This window comes from Phocoena sinus, chromosome 1 (assembly GCF_008692025.1).
Source record: "Phocoena sinus isolate mPhoSin1 chromosome 1, mPhoSin1.pri, whole genome shotgun sequence".
NCBI lineage: Eukaryota > Metazoa > Chordata > Mammalia > Artiodactyla > Phocoenidae > Phocoena > Phocoena sinus.
The window spans coordinates 23096852-23116643 of NC_045763.1; the positions used below are offsets into that span (position 1 = coordinate 23096852).

At 51.5% G+C, this 19792-nt stretch overlaps 1 protein-coding gene across 5 annotated transcripts in view; it reads left to right on the forward strand.

Moving 5' to 3' along the window:
- The window catches only part of PTPRU (protein tyrosine phosphatase receptor type U), an 85329-nt gene that overhangs the window by 42074 nt on the left and 23463 nt on the right, over positions 1–19792 (forward strand). For all 5 annotated transcript variants that reach the window (XM_032636469.1, XM_032636468.1, XM_032636451.1 and 2 more), the window contains exons 12-15: positions 2140–2413; positions 3197–3233; positions 3996–4134; positions 11479–11636. In XM_032636469.1, coding sequence (XP_032492360.1) covers positions 2140–2413; positions 3197–3233; positions 3996–4134; positions 11479–11636 — 608 coding nt within the window. The remainder of the gene's footprint in view (positions 1–2139; positions 2414–3196; positions 3234–3995; positions 4135–11478; positions 11637–19792) is intronic.

The window sequence follows — 19792 nt, forward strand, 5'->3', positions numbered from 1 at the left end:
GCAGCCAGCCAGATGGGGCCATCTCTCTGGAGTGGCCAAGAGCTTGGCCTCCTCACTTCTTTGCAGAGAAAGCTGATGCCATAGTGGCTGTTTCTGTTGGGGAGAAGGTGCTGGAGACAAGATGTGTGTGTGTGTGTGTGTGTGTGTGTGTGTGCGCGCGCGCGCGTGTGCACGTGTGGTGAAGACACGTGACGTGTGTGTGATGTGTGTGTGTACGTGAAAGAGAGTGAGCATGTTTGTGGAATGTGTGCACATACTTCCTGTCAGCCAGACATCGTGTTAGGGACTTTACCTGCATGAGTCATGTTATCCTCGTGGCAGCCTGTGGAGTGGGTATTAGTACCCTTATTTTACACATCAGGAAACAGGCTCAGAGAGCCTGAATAATGAGCCCCCATGGCCACAGAGCTGGTAAACGATAGCGCTGGGATTTGGAAGCCAGGTTTGTCTGCAAAGCCTGTACCTTTCCTTGAAGTCACAGAGCCTCCCTGCCCCTCTGGTTCACCTCCTCCTACCATAAAGTTTCATGCACTGGGAGAGGGTGACAGCTTGCATTTGGGCATGGGAGTGTCCTCTTAAGCCCCCCAAGAAGGCAGTGGGTTTCCCAGGTGCCCTTGACACCCCCTCATTTCCTCACTCCTCCCCCCTTCCACTCTTTTCTCCTGCTTTGGCTCCCCTGTATTTGCCACTGCAAAGCCTGCCCTGGGCTGATTCCCAGACCCCAGGAAAAAGTCTGGGCATCTCAGGGGCATTTGGCATTTTGCAGGAGCCTCAGGGCCCTGTTGCCTCTGAATCTGGGAGGAGTTGGGAAACCAGCATCACCTTCTCCTTTCCTTTTCCCTTGGGGGATCCTGTGAGCAGGCCTGGTCAGCGTCTCTCAGGGATGATGATGGCAGGGCTGGGTCTGGGCGAGGGGTGGACCATGTGAGGGGGAGAGGCCTGATGGCTGTGCAACCTTGGGCATGTCCCTTCACCCCTCTGAGCCTCCCTCAGGTGCATCATGGGGATCATCCCAGATCAAGATGTGCTTCGTTCATGGCTAATGATTATTATCATCTCCTGGTGGGACTTCGGGCCGGGAGAGGCCTCACATCAGCCTGGGAAATGGAGGGTTGAGAAGGGCCTGGGCTGGTTAGTGATGGAATGAACCTGTCTGGCCCAAATCCCAGGGTGCTGGGGTGATTCCCTCCCAACTTGGAAGCTCAAAAGAAACAGCTGGAGAGCAAGGAAAAGGCATTTCTACTTTGCCAGAGTGCAGGCTGTCAGTATGGGGTATCCCATGCCAAGACGTGACCGAGGCCGGGACTGGAAATATTTAAATTTGTCAGCATTCATTTATTTACTCTTGGCTCTGTTCCACAGAGGATTTGGAGGAGTTCACAGCAAGGCCATTCAGTAAAGTGATGAAAATAAATAGAAACACACAAGTCGGGATCAGGAGACACAAATCAGAGGGAATACAGACCAGGGAACACAAATCAGCCGTCAGGACCGGGAGATGGCAGGCTCAGAGTTGCAGTCTCGAGGCTGCCTCCGGGTTGGGAGGGTACGCGAGATGTAGGGTTAGTGTGACCTCGTTTGCCTGCTAAGTGACCAGCTCCCCCACTGGAGGGCAGTTCCAGGAAGCCTACATCCCCCAAGTGCCCAGCACAGGGCCCATGTCTGAGCTTAGTAAACACTTTCTGGATGAGTGAATGCATCATGTCTTACTCGAATTTATTGTGGCCTAGAGGGACCTGTCGGGAACCTGGTTGGAGCCTGAGGCTTGGGGTTCCCAGGCCCTGGAGGACTCATTGAGGAGTCAGGGTAGGGCTTTAGGGCTTGGTTCCCTTAAGCAGGGCTGACATTCTTTCAGCCTTAGTTACAGTAATAACAGCTGACAGGCACTGGCTGCTTGCTAAACTTGCCTCCTTCCTCACCTCTACCTTATGTAACAGTCCTGTAATCACTCCCATTTTACAGAGGAGGAAACTGAGGCCCAGGGAGCTTAAGTGACTTGCCCAGCTAGTAAGAGGTAGAGCTGAGATGAGCCCTCTCCTGGGCCTGACCCCAAAGCCCACGCCCTTAGCTACCAGATGGCTCTCCCTGTTCTCTGGCAACCGTGACCACTGCGCTTTCCCCCCCCCCCCGCATGGCCAGTGTGTACCAGGTTATTGTGGAGGAGGAGCGGCCTCGGAGACTCCGGCGGGAGCCAGGCGGCCAGGACTGCTTCCCAGTGCCGCTGACCTTCGATGCGGCGCTGGCCCGAGGCCTGGTGCACTACTTCGGGGCCGAACTGGCGGCCAGCAGTCTGCCTGAGGCCATGCCCTTCACCGTGGGTGACAACCATACGTATCGTGGCTTCTGGAACCCACCGCTTGAGCCCAGGAAGGCCTACCTCATCTACTTCCAGGCAACAAGCCACCTGAAGGGGGTGAGGGGCCGGCTGGGGTGGTGGCGGGGCCGGCTCGGGGGCAGGATTGGCGACACCTTGGAGCGGGCTGCTACAGAGGCCAGAGGCCCACCCCCAACAGGCCCTACCCCCGTCCTGATCCCGCCCCCGCTGATGAGCCTTTCCCTCTGATAGCTCCTCCCACTCACAGCCCCGCCCACTCACCTGAGCCCCTCCCTCCTAACCCCAGCCAGCTTCTCTCCAGCAGTACCCCCTTCTTGAACCGTTTTTCCCCAGACTCTTTTCTATCCAAGCTCCCCGCCTGGTCCCTGCTGCCCCCTGAGGCCCTGGTCTTCTATCTCAGGCTCCTCTCTCTCCAGAGGGGGTCCATCTCAGGTTCCCACTTTCACCAGACCTTGAGGAGGCCTGGGACCCGCCTCCTCCCTGAAGCCCCGCCCTTCTCCAGGCTCCTCCCTCCTCGGGTCGCTCCTTCCCAGGCCGCCCCCCTCCTAAGCAGACCCCTGGATCTAGGCCCCACCCTCATTTCTGAGCGCCTCCCCCAACCAGCCCTCTTCCCACGCTGTTTCTTTCTGTTTCCACCCATCTCATCCCCCTTTCCTAAGGCATTACCCTATTGCAGGCTCCTTCCCTCTTGGCCCCTCCCTCCCTGGTTCCCCCCAGACCCTCTTGCCAGGTCGGGTGTCTTTAGTAACAGTCCACGCCAGAAAAGCCCTGACCAGGCCCAAGACACGCTGTCTAAGATTCCCTCTGGGGAGGGTCAGGTCTTGACTTCAGCGGTGCTGAGACCCCCATCTGTGCCTCCAGGAGACCCGGCTGAATTGCATCCGCATTGCCAGGAAAGGTAAGTCCCCCTGGGTTCAGTCCTTCAGTAGCGGGTTTCTTACTTGCTGGGTTCTGGGGAGGTGGACCCTGGGTTCCCAGGCCTGTGGGAGCAGAGGAGGGTGGTCCGGCAGGCTTGGGGGTCAGGAAACATCTCCCTTTCTTGCTCCCTATGTGCCCCACCTCAAGGTCTGCTTCTTCCAGACTGGGCAGTAGGGACAAACCCTCATCCTGCCATGGTCACAGAAGGGGCCTTGGCAGGGGCCTGGAGGAGGGTGAGCCATTATGGTCGGGCCACGGGGGTGGTGGGTACTGGACACTGAGGTCTGTATCTTCCCCCTTTCCTATGGTGGGGAGAAGTGGGGACAGCATGGACCCTGTGGTGTAGGGATTGTCCCTGCTCCCAGATGGGGAATGTGGTTGGTTCCCCATCCTGAGATGCCCTAACCATGCTCTGGGTACATAATTCTCTGCCCCCATTGGCCTCCCAGGAGGGCAAAAAGGTGGGGTCTGAAGGCCCCACACATCCTCCATCTCCCGTCCACTGAAGGATGGGGAGGATTTGAGGAGGCAGAGAGGTGAAGGGAGCTAATATCCCTGATAGGGGCACAGGGCACGTAAAGCCTCTGCCATGGGAATGTGGAAGGTGTGAGGGATGATGAGGAGATGGGTTTGATTGAAAGGTGGGACATGTGCTGAGGATGAGGGGCAGATGTTTATTCCTTGGGGCTTAAGGTGGTCCTGATCTCCCCTCTGACCCTTTGTTCTGCTTTGTTCTTCCAAGCTGCCTGCAAGGAAAGCAAACAGCCCCTGGAGGTGTCCCAGAGGTCGGAGGAGATGGGGCTCATCCTGGGCATCTGTGCAGGGGGACTTGCCGTCCTCATCCTCCTCCTGGGGGCCATTATTATTATCATCCGAAAGGGGTGAGTGAGGCCAGTGCCCTGGCCCACCCTAGGCTTCTCTCCGTCAGAGGCCTGGTGAGCAGAGAGGAGGCTGGGGGCTGGTCAGGCAGTCTCCTGGCGGGTGTGTGGAGGGCTGCCAGCCTGGGCATCAGGCCTGTGGATGGACCCAAGCCGGGTTGGGGGAAGCCCGAGACTCTGCAAATGGAGCTGCCCTAGAGTGGCTTGGCTGGAGCCCAGTTCTAGCTGGTGCCGGGTGCCACTGTCCAGGCAAGGGCACTCACTGCCGGCTGCCAAGGAGCCGTGCTGGGCATGGGCACCGCCCTCCTGTGCCTGCTGGGCTGTTCTGATGGGGATGGTGTGGAGGTAACCTGACTTGGAATCCTCAGCCCCCCCGAAGGTCTTCGGCTCTCTTGTCTGCCCTGACCACGGGGTTGTGGTGTTGATCCTGAGGTGGGGGCAGGGCTCACTCCACTTCAAAGCAAGGACCCTCTGCGCTTCCCAGGCCCCACCTTCTCTTGGGCTCAGCTTGCCCTGGACTCTGTTACTGTTGATCCCTGAGGAGTCCTCCTGGGCCCATGACTCAGCGGAGACCTCCTTCCTACCTGTGCCATCTCCTGGGCCTCAAAGGTCCAGTCCTTTTTTTTTTTTTTAGATGTTGGGGATAGGAGTTTATTAATTTATTTATCTTGGCTGTGTTGGGTCTTCGTTTCTGTGCGAGGGCTTTCTCTAGTTGCGGCAAGCGGGGGCCACTCTTCATCGCGGTGCGCGGGCCTCTCACTGTCCCGGCCTCTCTTGTTGCGGAGCACAGGCTCCAGACGCGCAGGCTCAGTAGTTGTGGCTCACGGGCCTAGTTGATCCGCGGCATGTGGGATCCTCCCAGACCAGGGCTCGAACCCGTGTGCCCTGCATCGGCAGGCAGATTCTCAACCACTGCGCCACCAGGGAAGCCCAAAGGTCCAGTCCTTGTGTTTGTGAGGGATGCATTTTCCCAGTGCATTTTGCAGTGGGCAGAGTGAATCCCAGCATATCTTAGAATCCAGAATTTACAATTTTGGAGTTTTAGAAATCCAGGATTTGAGATTCTGAGAATCTCAGAATTTAGAATTACAGAGGCTCAGAGCCCAGAAACTGAGGGCTGCCATGTAGCTCAAGGACGTCCAGTCTAGTGGTTTTCCAGTCTTTCAAAAGCAGCAGAACCCATCTTCAAAACACCAAATAAACCTCTCCTGGGAGCTCAGTATATGGAGCAGCTGAAGGCTGAGCCTCCGGTTGGAGCCGAGTGGGGACTTCTGAGACCCCTTTGCTCTCCCTCCCCACCCCACTGCATTCCCCACCAGGCAGCCCCAGGATACTGTGGTCCAAGCCCCTTAATTGAGGGATGGAGATGCTGAGGCCCAGAAGGGGCATGGACCTGCCCAAGGTCACCCAGGGAGCCAGAGGCAGAGCCTGCTCCACCCTCTGCCCGCCTGGGCTCTGCCTTCTGTAGCCCTTGCTGCTGCCAGGCTGGGCACACATGGGTGTGTTGGCTCTGGGTCTCTGGGATGCCAGGAGCAGATAAGCGGGATACAGGGAGATGAGGGAGAACTGGCCAGGGCCCCCTTGCCTGAGGCCAGGCGATGATAGGAGAAAAACTCTCCTAGAGAGTCTGGGGGTGGGGCATGCCACCGATGGAGTGGCGTGGGGATGTCCAGTCCAGAGTGCTGGGCTCTGATTTTTCCCTTCCCGTAGTCCCTGTACAGATTCCTGAGACAAAATGTTTTAAACTATCATTTAATGACTATTACTCTGTGCCAGGAGTTCTATACACATCAGCCATTAGAACAGGAGCCATTGAACACCTCTGGGACTCAGAATACATCAGAGAATTCTTCCTTCTTAGATCCTGGCCCATGAAGCAGATCTAAGTCCCTTAGACAGGTCAGGAAACTATCATTAAGCGACTTGCCCATGTCACTTGGCTAAGTGGCAGGTCCTGACTGAACCCAGGCCTGACTGCAAAGCCCATCCTCCTCACGGCTGGGCACGAGAAGGGCCTCACCACAACTGGCACACAGTAGGTTCCTGTAAGTGGCAAGGCCCTGGGTGCTGGGTAGTGGTGCAGATAGAGAGGGCTGTAAGGGAGGGGTCAGATCTTGGGGGTTGCAGGTGGTATTTGAGGCTCTAGAAATTTACCCTCAAGGGAAGATTGGCAATGTAGGGGATGTTACCCACCCCTGCAAAGAGAGCGCCAGGCTCAGGAGAGGATGGGTCAGAGATGCTGCCAGAGCCTCACTAGGAAACCCTCCACTTTATGCAGCTGCTACTGGAAGCCTCTAGGATCCACCCCACCCCCCACCCCCCTGCCCCTCCTTAGGTCCTCTAAAAGCCATTCGGTCCCATTCTGTAGCACCTCGCTGCATCCCCCGAATCCTGCCCGACCTTCAGGGTCCACTGTGCTCCTGAGGGCTCCCCTAGTCTGCATGGTGGGGTGCCATGGGACAGAGCAGCTCTGGCAGGGATGGGGGTGTTCAGATCAACCTGGGGTACAGATGTAATGGACAGATTAGGAGGTTGTGGAGAGAGAGCAGCTCCCAGCTAGCCCCCGTGCACCCTGGTCCGCCCTGCGGACAGTGAGGCTGGATGCACCTGCCCTGGGGAACTCCGGGGTGCCCCTGGCCGGTTGGATCCCTTGGTTCCGCTTCCAGAGACCCTCCCCACATCCCTTTGCAGCCCTCCCCGCCCCGCCCCCCCCAACCCCGGCACTTCATTCACAGGCTTGCAGCGCTTTGCTCAGTATTTCTCTTCCCTGCTGGACTGAGAGCTTGCATGGGGGTGGAGGAAGTTCTGTCTTGTTGGCTATGTGTCCCCAGGGTCTGGCCCAGGGAACTTGGGTCCTCCTGAACCGCCCCCGCCAACCCAGCAGGAGGAGGGGGCTGGAAAGGGCTGAGCGCGTGCTTGCTGTGGGGAGATTATTATTAACCTCACTTGTTTAGAGGAGGAAATGGAAGCTCATAAAGGTGGAGTTCTTTTATTTAGTTTTCCTCATTTACTGATTACTCAATTCAATAAAATATCTAGGGAATATAACATGCTGGGCACTGTCCTGGGCCCTGGGGATCCAGTGCTGGCAAACGCAGCCAAGATGCTGTCCTCTTGTGCTTTGTGGTTATAAGTGGGGGGCCTGGCATTAAACTAGAAAAAGCACAAATGCATAATTACAAATTGCGAAAAGACCAGGGTGTCAGGGTGGGGGGCAGAGAGAGGGTAAAGGGGGACATAATGTAGTTGGTGACTGTGGGGGACTCCTTAGGGAAGGCTCTTTTAAAGTCATGATATTTCAGCTGATACCAGAAGGACACCACTCCTCCAGCCCCTCCCCCCTCCCCTCAGGGCCTCTGTGAACAGCTCAGGGCCCTGGACCCCTCCTCTGTCCCTGGGGTGGGTGACATGCTGTGTGACCTCGAGCCAATCTCCTGCCCTGGCTGGGCCTCAGTCTTGCCCTCCGCTCTCCTTCCCTTCCCTCCCCCATGATGGGTGACGTGGGGCGGGTGAGTGGAGGACCCTGTAGTGGGCCTGGACGGGGCCACAGGGGGAGCTGGCTCTGGGGGCAGGGTCCTGGGCTTGCTCTGGACTCTCGCTGACCCCCAAGAGCCCCAGGCAGACCGTGAGTCTCCGGGACCGGCTTCCCCACCTGGGAGCTGGGAATCAGACCTGCCCCCACTCCTCGCTGCTGGTACCTGGCGGTCAGGTCAGGGCTCTTGACCCCCCTGTGCTCTGGGTGCCCGTGAGGGGGTGACCCGGCTCCTTTCATGGACGCCACACCCAGGGGCAGTCTGGGTGGGTGACGAGGCCGCAGCGTCCCCTGCCCCGGCCACTTGTTCCCTCCCAGGCACAGGCGCGTGCAGAGGGCTGTCCCGTCAGGGGCAGAGGGGCCCGCAGGGGTGGGCGGCAGTTACCTTGAGTGTGGGAGCGGGGGTGTCCGCGTGTGTGAGCGCAGGCGTCTGTGCGTGAGCGTGTGTTTGTGAATGTACCTGTGTGTCAGTGTGTGTGTGTGAATACATGTGTACGAGTGTCTGCATGTGTGTAAATATCTGTGTTTGTAAGTGCATGAGCGTGTCATTGTGTTTCTATGTATGAGCGTGTGTTTCTATGATGAGTGTGTCTGCATATGTGAGCGTGCAGTGCGTTTCTCTTTGTGAACGCATGTGTGTATGACTGTGTGTGAAAGCTCTGCTTCCCTCCAGGCCCTTTCCCCGCCTCCTTCTCACTCCAGCAGTGGGCTTGGGGAAGGTTCTAGAAGGGACCTTGGGTCCTGGTCCTCAGAGACTGAGCCCGGCCAGCCCTTGGGTCAAGGAAGGCCCTTCTGGCCTGTCGGTTCCCGGCCAACCCCGTCCCCAGCACGGAAAGCACCAGGCCCCTCCCTGCTCGGGGTGCTGCCCTGGGCCCGGCCTGGGGAAGGACCGTGGCCCACCTGTGCTGTTCTCTTTGCACGCTGCCAGGAGAGACCACTATGCCTACTCCTACTACCCGTAAGTAGCGCACCTGCCTCAGAGCCCCGCCCCTCCTGGGGAGCCCCTGCCCCACCCCGGCCTGGCCTGGCGTCAGCCCCTCCTCCACGGCCACCCTGTCTCTGAGCTTCCCTCCTCTGCTCTGTCTCTCCTCTCCCTGTCGTCCTCCTGCGTGGAGGTCAGGAGCGCTGGCTTTGTGGTCAGAGTCTCAGGTTCAGACGTGGCTTTGCTGAGCCACCCCAGGCAAGTCACTCGACCTCCCTGAGCCTCTGTGTCCTCTCGCCCCTGAGGCAGCCCCTTGTGTCTTGAGCCACTCCTGCTGGTGGGACCTCCTGACGTCAGACCGCAGTCCGCGTCTAGGAAGGTCCTCACCCGGGTCCCGTTCTGGATCCACAGCTCTGTGCGCGTGTGTGGGGCAGACAGATGGCAGCTCTCCACACGGTGCACACAGCTCCCAGGGTGCCACCAGCCCTTCTCCAGCTGGGGACCCCAGCTCCTCAGACCCACCATTTCCTGGGCATCTCCCCTGGGCTCAGTTCTTTGCACAGAATTCTCACAACAGCCCTGAGAAGAGGCACTGTGATCACCCCATTTTACTGATGAGGAAACTGAGGCTCAGGGAGGTTAAGGGACTCCTCAGAGGCCACAGGACAGGCAGAGCTGGGGTTACAACCCAGGCCCCGTCGGACTCCACGGTCTGTCCATGCTGCTCTGTTTCCTGCCTCTGTGATCGCTGACCCTGCAAGCCTTCCAGAACATTCCCTTTACCTGTGCTTGTCCCCTCCTTGCACAGCAGGCTCAGGTGGCCCTGGGCCAGCCCAGAGGACGGTGGTCTCTCACCTCCTCCCTGGACCCTCGTCTTGCATCGAAGTCACCCACCGTCACACTGGCTTTTCCAGCAACCACACCCCCGTCAACTACGTGGAGCCTCCAGCTCGGCTTTTCCAGGAGCTGCTGACAAGGCAGCTCGCCCTCCCTCTCTACTTTGCAGCTCATTTTGAACCTAAATGCAGAACTTTTCCAAGTGTCCATGTTACGTGGCATCTGCTTGATCTCACCCTGAGATGGGCTGGAGGCCTCAGTGTGAGGTGTCCCTCCTGGCTGTGTCTGTGGATCTGGTTGGTTGGTGTTTCAGGTTCTTCTTCCAAGTGGACCAGGAGGCCTGGGTGGGACCAGAGCCCTGGGGTACACCCCTGCAGACCCTCTAGGCCGGTATCCATGGTGACAGGCCCTCCTTGGGCACCATTGTTCAGCCAGCTTGACGGGCTGTCCTCTGTCTGTCTTCCCTGTGGTTGCTGGTGTCTGACCTGTCCCTCCCTCCCTCTGTCTCCTTCCCTCTCTCTCTCCCCTTGTCATTGTCCCCTTACTCTCCTCCTCCTCTGTCAGTCCTCTTGCCCCTTCTCCCTCCTCACCTCCCTTCCTCCTCCACCTTCTCTCTTATGTTGATGGTCAAGGTCACAGCCATAGAGGCTTCTTCTCACCTGCCCCCAAGGGGTCTTTCGCTCTGCCCTGGGCCACAGTAAGGGTGATGCCCAGAGCCCGCGGGTGGGGCTGGGAGCTGGAGGCCTGGGCCTGCTGAGCCATCTCTTGTCCAGACTGGGAAGGCCGCACCCACCGCAGTGCACGGCAGCACTGGTCCCCAGCGTGGACACAGAGCCATCTTAGCACAGGAAGGACGTCGAGGTCCTGGCAGGAGGGGCACCCAGAGGTCATCCTGTCCCCCTTGGGCCCCAGGCGGCTCTTGAGCCAGGAGGGGCTGAGTGGAGTTTGCCTGTTTGTCTGGGGGATCCCTGCACTGGCCTCTTCATCTCCATGGATGACCAGTGTCCCTGAGCCCGCGTGACCCGGAAGTCCTCTCTCAGGTCTGCCTCACACCCTGCACGCTGTAGGGCCTAGAGGTGAACGGCTCTCTTGTCCCGAGCCTTCCCTGTGATTGGGCCTGGCTCTTCTCCAGTCTCAGCGCAGGTCCCAAGTCCTTTCCCTTTGCCCGTCGCGCAGCCCCTCGGTCTTGGAGCTGTGGCCCTTGCCTCCCCACCCCGTCCTCCCTCCCACTTTCCTCCGAGTTCCCTGGGGTCACAAACGGCCATCCTCATCTGTAAAGCTGGGCTGCAGGCCTGGGCTGTGTGGCCCCTGCCCAGGGGCTCTCCCCTCTCGGGAGGGGCCGGAGCCTCTCGCCTTCTCTCTCTGCTGCTTCCGGTGGCTGGATGGACTGGTGGGCAGTGACGGGAATAGGGACCCTGCGTGGATTTCTGTACAAGTCTGGTGTGGCCTGTGGTGCAACCATCCTGGGGGTTCTGGGGGGTAAGAAGAAGTCATGGTTGGAGTCATTCTGTGCCCAGTGAAAACTTATGAGACTGACCGAGTACTAGCCAGACTCTGCCATGAAGGAGTGTAGTCCAACCCCACTGCAGGAGGAAGAGTTCCCAGGGAAGCTGTGTGGTGAGGACGGAGGAAGGAAGGTTACCTATGGGCCTTGCTGGGGCTGGAGCTGGGGCAGGCATCTCCCTTGTTTGGGGTGCAGTGACTGTCTGCCGTGCCACCAGAATAGTCACCCGGAGTGACTTTCCTCCCCTTTCCCGAGCCCTCGGGGCCAATGAGAGTTAGGAGGCAGATCCCAGCCTGAGGCCACTGCAGTTCCATCCCTTGCTGTCAGCAAAGGTCCCCTGGACAGGGACCCTGCCCAGTCCTTCTTGGGGGAGGCAGCAGCTCACTGGGTCTGGTGGGCAAAGGATGGAGGCAGAGCCCCCTCAGCATCCAGAGATGCTTCTAGACTGGCTCCTGGCCTCAAGGCCCCCTGACTGCCAGACTTCCCCATCCACCTCTGGCTGCTGTCCTGCCCAGCTGAGCACCCATGTCTCCCATCAACCCTCCTCTGCAGGAAGCCAGTGAACATGACCAAGGCCACAGTCAACTACCGCCAGGAGAAGACCCACATGATGAGTGCCGTGGACCGGAGCTTCACGGACCAGAGCACCTTGCAGGAGGATGAGCGGCTGGGCCTCTCCTTCATGGACGGCCATGGCTACAGCCCCCGGGGTGAGTGCCCGGCCCTTCCTCGTGGCCCCCAGGCACTCCTCCCCCAGACTTCTGAGCCAACAGCCCAGAGCCCCACATCAGATGATTCTGTAACACCCCGAACCAACAGTACTAAGCATCCTGCTGGTTACCAGCACCGGCCCTGGGAACACAGAGAAGACACAGCTGGTGATCTGTACTGTGCACTGGAGAAGCTTTAGGAAAATTGAGGACTTAGACACAGATTCATCTAAGAGGAGTGCGAGTTCACAAGTTAACTGTGGGAAGAGTTCTGGGGACTCAGAGGAGGGAGCGCTGCTGTGGGATCAGAACAGTCTCTTTCCTGCTGTGTGAGAGGAAGTGCTTGGGAGTCAGACCTCAGTCTGCATCTCAGATCCCCTTAGGTGCATGAGCTGGGGCAAGTGGCTTCATCTCTCTGGATGTCTGCTTCCTCATGTATAAAATGAGGGTAAAGATAATCTCTGCTAGGGCTGCTGGAAGACTAAGGGGTTGTGTGTACATCGTTTAGTGCTGTGCCTGGCCTGCAGGGAGAGTATAGTGGTAGTGGGTCAGCTGTATACGCTAGGGACCTGTCGTAAATTGCTTCATCACATGTCTTTTTATTCCACTTAGTGCTGATTTGTACAAAAAATAACATTTATGAACATCGTAAAGTCATACTAATACACCAAACCGGTGAACCCCGCTGGTGAATTTGAACGTCATCTGCGTGCCCCTTCCATATCCCATACCTCCCTCTTACGTGTAAATATCCCCCTGAAATTTATGTTTATAACTTTCTTGCCTTTTGGGGAATAATTTTACCATATGTGCGTGTGTCCCCAAACAGTGCATTATATAATTTTGCTCATTTTCGAGCTTGATAGAAATGAAATTGCTCTCTATTTTTCAACACAACACCATGTTTCCAGTATTTACCCAGGTGGAAGTTTTGCTGTAGTTCATTTATTTTCTCTGATGTATAGCTTTCCACTGTATGAATATATCACAATTTATTTCTTCATTCTGGCATCCATAGGCAGTTGATTTGTTCCTAGTTTTCTTGTTATTACAAACGAGGCTGCTGTGAACATTCTTAAATGAATCTCCAGATGCACCTGCACAGCAGATTCTGGAAGTAGAACTGCTGGATTATAAAGTATGGGCTTGTTCTGCTTTATAAGACAGTGTCAAATTGTTTTCCAAAGTGTCTTTGCCTGTGTTCACTCCTAGCAGCAGGGTGTAAGTTTCCATTGCTCCACATCAAGATCAAAATTTGCCAGGCTTCTTCACTTTTGTCAAACTAGTTTGTATAAGATGGTAATTCTCTATAGTCTTAATTTACATTTCTCTGATTACTAGCGAGGTTGAATATATTTGCAAATCATCATTGGCCATTCAGGTTTCTTCTTCCATAAAATGCCTGTTCATGTCTTTTACCTAATTTTCTGTTCGGTTTTCTGTTGCTATCTTAGTGGTTTTTAGGAGTTCTTTATATATTTGGGATGAGACTCATTTGTCCCTTATGAATTGCAAATATCTTCTCCCAATTTGTGGCTCATCTTTGCAGGTTATTTATAGTATCTTTGGATGAACAGATTTTTATTTCAATTCAGTCAAGTTCATCAATCTTTTCCTTTTTGATTTCTATTTTTTGTGCTTGCTTAAAGAATTCTTCCTTACGTAAGGTCGTAAGATATTTTTTACTTTTTTCTAAAACTTTTAATATTTTGCATTTCACATTTAAATCTTTATCCATCTGTAGTTGATTTTTGTATGTGATATGAATTAAGGATTTTATTTTTTCTATAGGGAAAACCAACTGTCCCAGAATGAGGTATTATGGTTCATATTTTCACCACTGATTTGCAGTGCCACCCTTATCATATATCACATTCCCATACATATATGGATTGTGTTTTGGCTCCCTATTCTCTTTCATCGGCCCGTTTGGTGATTCCTGTACCAATAGCAAACTAGCTATCTAGGTCTTGATTTTTGACACATCAAGCCCTCCCAACTTAGTTCTTCATCAAGGGTGTCTTGGCTCTATTTGCGCTCATTCTCTTTCTTACAGATTTTAGAATCATCTTTGCAAGTTCCTTGGAAAACTTTGTTGGATGAATTTGCTTTGAATCTTTGGATCAGTTTTCATTTTGTAAAACTGAAACTCTGTATCCATTAAACGCCCCTTTCCCTACCTTCTCAGCCCCTGGCAACCGCCATTCTACTTTCTGTCTCTATGACTTTGATTACTCTATCTCATATTAAGTGGAATCATACGGTACTTGTCTTTAGGGACTGGCTTATTTCCATTAGCATAATGTACTCAAGGTTCATCCATGTTGTAGCATCTTTCAGAATTGCCTTTGTTTTCTTAAGTGTTTTTTATAATTGCTTTTTACAAAATATTTTATTTATTTATTAAAAAAATTTTTTGGGCCACGCCGCACAGCATGTGGGATCTTTAGTCCCCCAACCAGGGATCGAATCCGTACCCCCTGCAGTGGAAGCACAGAGTCCTAACCACTGGACCGCCGGGGAATTCCCAGAATTGCCTTTCTTTTTAAGGCTGAATAATATTTCATCGTATGTATACACATACTTTTCTTATCCGTTTGTCTGTTGATGGACACTTGGGTTGCTTCCATGTTTTAGCTCTTGTGAATAATGCTATTACGAACACGGGTGTATACAAATATCTCTTTGGGGCCCTGCTTTCAATACTTTTGGGTATATACCCAGAAATGGAATTGCTGGATCATATAGTAGTTCTATTTTTAATTTTTCGAGGAACTGCCATACTGTTTTCCACAGTGGATGCACCATTTTACATTCCCACCAATAGCGTACAAGGGTTCCAGGTTTCCCCACATCCTTGCCAACACTTGTTTTCTGTTCAAGACAGTTTTTTTTATAGCAGCCCTCGTAAAGGATGTGAGATGGTATCTCACAGTTCTGATTTATATTTCCCTAATGCTGGATGATGTGATGTTGGGCATCTTTTCATGTGTTTATTGGCCATTTGTGTATTTTATCTGGAGAATTTTTGAATTGGGTTGTTTGTCCTTTTGTTGTTGAGTTTTAGGAGTTCTGTATGTATTCTGGATATTAATCCTTATCTGATGAACAATTTACAACTACTTTATCTCATAGTGTGGGTTGCCTTTTTACTCTGCAGATAGTGTCTTTTGATGAACAAATGTTTACGTTTTGTTGTAGTCCATTTTGTCTTTTTTTCTCTTTTGTTGCTCATGCCTTTGGTGTCATAGCCCAGAAATCCTTGCCAAATCTGATGTCATGAAACGTTTGCCCTATGTTTTCTTCTAAGAGTTTTATAGTTTTGGGTCTTACATTTAGGTCTTTAGTCTTTTTTGAGTTAAGTTTTGTGTATGGTGTTAGATAAGGGTCCAACTTCATTCTTTTGCATATGGATGTCCAGTTTTCCCAGCATAAATGGTATTGATACATTTTTAGAATATCATATTTCTAAGTATTGGTCATATAGAGAAATGCAGTTGATTTTTATATGTATAGATGTTGATCTTATAACCATACACCTTGATAAACTTTCTTTTTTTTATTGAAGTATAGTTGGTTTAGTTTCAGGTTATAGTATAGTGATTTGATATTTTTATAGATTATACACCATACAAAGTTATTACAATATTATTGACTATATTCCCTGTGCTGTATATTATATCCCTGTGACTACTTTATTTTATCACTGGTAGCTTGTACCTCTTAATCCTCTTCATCTGTTTTGCCCATCCTCCCACCCGTCTCCCCTCGGGCAGCCACTAATTTGTTCTCCATATCTGTGAGTCTGTTTCTGTTTTGTTATATTTGTCTATTTGTTTGGCTTTTTAGATTCTACACAGAAGTGAAAACATACAATATTTGTCTTTCTCTGTCTGATTTATTTCACTAAGCATAATACCCTCCAGGTCCATCCATGTTGTCACAAATGGCAAGATTTCATTCTTTTTATGGCTGAGTAATATTCCATTTTGTGTGTGTGTGTGTGTGTGTGTGTGTGTGTGTGTGTGTGTGTGTATATATACACCACATCTTCTTTACCTATTCATCTGTTATTGGACACTTAGGTTGCTTCCATATCTTGGCTATTATAAATAGTGCTGCAAAGAACATTGAGGTGCATATCTCTTTTTGAACTAGTGTTTTCATTTTCTTTGGGTAAATATTCAGAAGTGCAATTGTTGGGTCATACGGTAGTTCTATTTTAAAGTTTTTGCAGAACCTCTGCACTGTTTTCTATAGTGACTACACCAATTCACGTTCCTACCAACAGTGCAGGAGGCTTCCCTTTTCTCCACATCCTCACCAACATTTGTTATTTCTTGCCTTTTTGAGGATGGCCATTCTGATGGGTGTGAGATGATATCTCACTGTGGTTTTGATTTGCATTTCCCTGATGATTAGTGATGTTGAACATCTTTTCATGTGCCTGTTGGCCATCTGCATGTCTTCTTTGGAAAAATGCCTAAGTCTTTAAGGCATTTTGAGTTTATTTTTAAATATGGTATGAGAAAATGGTCTAGTTTCATTATTTTACTTGTAGTTGTCCAGTTTTCCCAGTACCACTTGTTGAAGAGACTGTCTTTTCCCCATTGTATATTCTTGCCTCTTTGTCATAGATTAATAGACCATATGTATGTAGGTTTATTTCTGGACTCTCTATTCTGTTCCATTGATCTATATGTCTGCTTTTGTGCCAGTACCATACTGTTTTGATTACTGTAGCTTTGTAGTATAGTTTGAAGTCAGGGTGCTTGATACCTCCAGCTTTGTTCTTCTTTCTCAAACTGCTTTGGCCATTCAGGGTCTAAACTTTCTGATTAATTCTAATTTGTCTGTAGAATCATTCAGATTTCCTGAGTACAAAGGATCTGTGAATATTGACAGTTCTGTTTCTTATTTCTCGTTTCTTATCCTTTTTCTCCTTATCTTTCTGCATGGCACTGGCTGGAACCTCAAACGGAAGTGGTTATAGCAGAAATCATTGTCTTGTTTTCCTGGTTTTAAAAGAAATGCTTCTAACATTAAAACAGCGAGAATGAAGTTTGCCATAGGTTTTTGGAGGAAATGTCTTATCAGATTAACAAAATTCCTTTCAGTTTTTAGTTTGCTAAGAGATTTTATTTTAAATGGGCATTAAACTTAGCAAATGCTTTTTTTTTCTGGATTTACTATGATGCCATATTTTTTTCCTTTAGTTTGTTAGTGAGGTGAGTGACATTTTTAGATTTTCTAATGTTAAAATAACCTTCAATTCCTGGGGTAAATTCAACTTGATCATCATGCATAATTTTTTTTAATGAATTATTGGATTCAGTATAATTATAATATTGTTCAAGATTCTAAAGTTGTATTCCTGAATGGGATTGGCCTATAATTTTTCTTTTTTTATACTCTCTTTGTCTGGTTTCTGGTATCAAGATTCTGTTTGTCTTATAAAATGCATTGAGGGCTTCCTTGGTGGTGCAGTCATTGGGAGTCTGCCTGCCGATGCAGGGGACATGGGTTCGTGCCCCGGTCTGGGAGGATCCCACATGCTGTGGGGTGGCTGGGTCCGTGGGTCTTGGCTGCTGGGCCTGCGCGTCTGGGGCCTGTGCGTCTGGAGCCTGTGCTCCGCAGCAGGACAGGCCGCAGCGGTGGGAGGCCCGCATACCGAAAAAAAAAAAAAAAAAGCATTGAGGGCTCTTCTCTTTTTTCCTTATCATGGGAGATTGGAGTAACTGACTCCTTGAAAGTTTGGTGGAATTCACCTGTGAAATAATCTTTTTTTTTTTCTTTATGGAAACATTTTAAACTTTTAATTCAATCTATTTAAAGGAGTAAAGGACTATTCAAGCTTTCTGTTTTTTTCAAGACACTTTTAGTAAGTTATAGTTGTCTAGGAATGTGTCCATTTCATTTATGTCTTCCAATTCATTGACATGCATTTATGCATCACGTTCTCTTTGTGACCTCCCTCATTAAATTTACACACACAGTAGTAGCTGTTATCAACCCTTCATCTTACAAATGAGGAAACAGAGACCCAGAGAGGAGAATCACTTGTCCAGATCAAGCAGAAGGTGGCAGAGTCAGGATTTAAATTCAGGTCTTTCTGAATTGCAAATTGCTGTTTCTGCTATATCATGCTGGGCCTAGAGGACCGGGTAGGATTTGGACCGGCAGAGATGGGAAGGAAAAGGCAAATGTGCACGAAGAACAGCATGTGTAAATGCACGGAGGTGGGCACAGAGGACGACATGGAGAGGTTTGCGTGGGCTGAAAACTCAAGTGGGTGCTGGGGAGAGTGGGAGGTAAAGGTGGTGTGGGCACATGCCTTGCTGCTGAGTCTTATGGAGAGATGCAGTGAGCCAGGAAACACGGGTTCTGCTCCCAAGGAACTCACTGACTAGTTGGGGAGATGAGATTGACCCAGGGAAGTCCACACTAGGCTAATTGCCAGGGGGTAGTGGGGACAGTTAGTGCTGCCATAGTCTTGAGAAGATACACCCTTGGGCAGGGGAGGTCAGGGTTTTGGCTAAGATGGATAAGATTTGACTGATGGTGAGGAGGGCGGGGCCCCTGAAGGCAGGATGCAGGACACGGGGGGAAGGTGTGACGGCTGGGAAGCTCAAGGTGTATTCGGGCGACTGGAGCTCAGTCTCAAGGCTTCTCTCTCTTTCTTTATGCCCCATGCTGGTCTAGCCGCCACTTCCTTCTTTTCTTTCCAAACAGTGGAGGCCAGAGTTTTGTGGTTTAGAACAGAAAGCCATGTTGATTTTGATGTATCCTCAATATGGAAGTTTTAAATAGGGACTTCCCGTGCTGAGTAAATGTTGAGCTGGGATGTTCCCAAGATGTTGGAACGTGCCCCCTTCGACTCTGATCTTGCCTATGAAAACCCTCAAACCCTCTGGGCCCTGTCCATCCGGAGCTCTTGACCTGTGTGGGAACCAGTGGGTCCGGCCAAATGGTTCGTCAAATAAGTGCCCCTTATTTGACACCACAAATGCCCCTTTATCAGGGAGAGGAAAACAGAAAGACAACAGGATCCCAGAGTCAGTTGGGCCTGGGTTTGAATCCTGCTGCTTCCACTTAAGGAGCAGGTAACTTAACCCTTCTGGGCCTCAGTTTCCTTGTTTAATAGGGGGGGATAACAATAGCACCTACTTCATAGGGATATTCTAAGGATTGAATGACTTAAGAATCATGCTAGGCATCTGAAAGCACTCAGTGTGTTAGATATTGTTAGCTATTATTACAGACTGTGTTTCTTTAAAGTTATTTGCTAATTGCACATAGTGAAGGAAAAATGTAATATGCTGCTAGATTGTATAACCGGTGGCCTGTCTTCATCTGAGGGTGGATGGCAATCGGGGAAAGTGCCCATCTTTGAGGAAAGTCTGAGGATCTCCACTTTCAAATGAGGAAACTGAGGTCCAGAGAGGTCAAGCGGCTTGAGTCAGAATTCAAATTCAGGCTTCTCCGATTCCACACCCAGTGTTCTTTCCTCTGGGCCTCAGCCCTCGCCGCAAAACATCAACTGTCCAGTGGTTACTCCCCAAAATTGTCCGCCAATCATAATGGAGCTGGAGAGAGCCTGGGAGAGCCCCTGAGTGGTGACCTTGAAGCTGATGGCTGGCTCTTACCTTCCTTCCTCTCTTCCTCCCTTTCAGGGGCTTCCAGCTGTGGGCAAGCTGGTTCTCGGGGTATGTGTGTATGGGAGAGGCGGGAGTGGGGGGGCGGTGTGTGTTTGTGTGTGTGTGTGTGTGTGTGTGTGTGTGTGTGTGTGTGTGTGAGTGTGAGTGAAATCCCATGGTAATTCATGGGTGAGAAGAGTAAGGACCTGTCTTCTCTGGGCCCCAGGAAATGGAGGGTCTTCTTGGCAGCATCATTGTTCATCGTCCTTTGTCTTCGGGTGGTCTTATTTGTAGAACATCTTGTGTTGCTTTCGGGCTCAGCTGGAAGCCGCCCAGCTTTGGTTCTGGCTTCCTGTCTGGACCCCAAGCAAGTGGGATTTTTTGCTTGTCTTCACCCATCGCAAGATGGTTCCATGCCTACTTGTGAGGCTGTATCAGGGCTTCCAACCCTTCAAGATCTCTGGGATGAGCTGTTGGATTCTGCACCCGGAGAGCTCTCTCTGGAGCCGTTGGCATGGT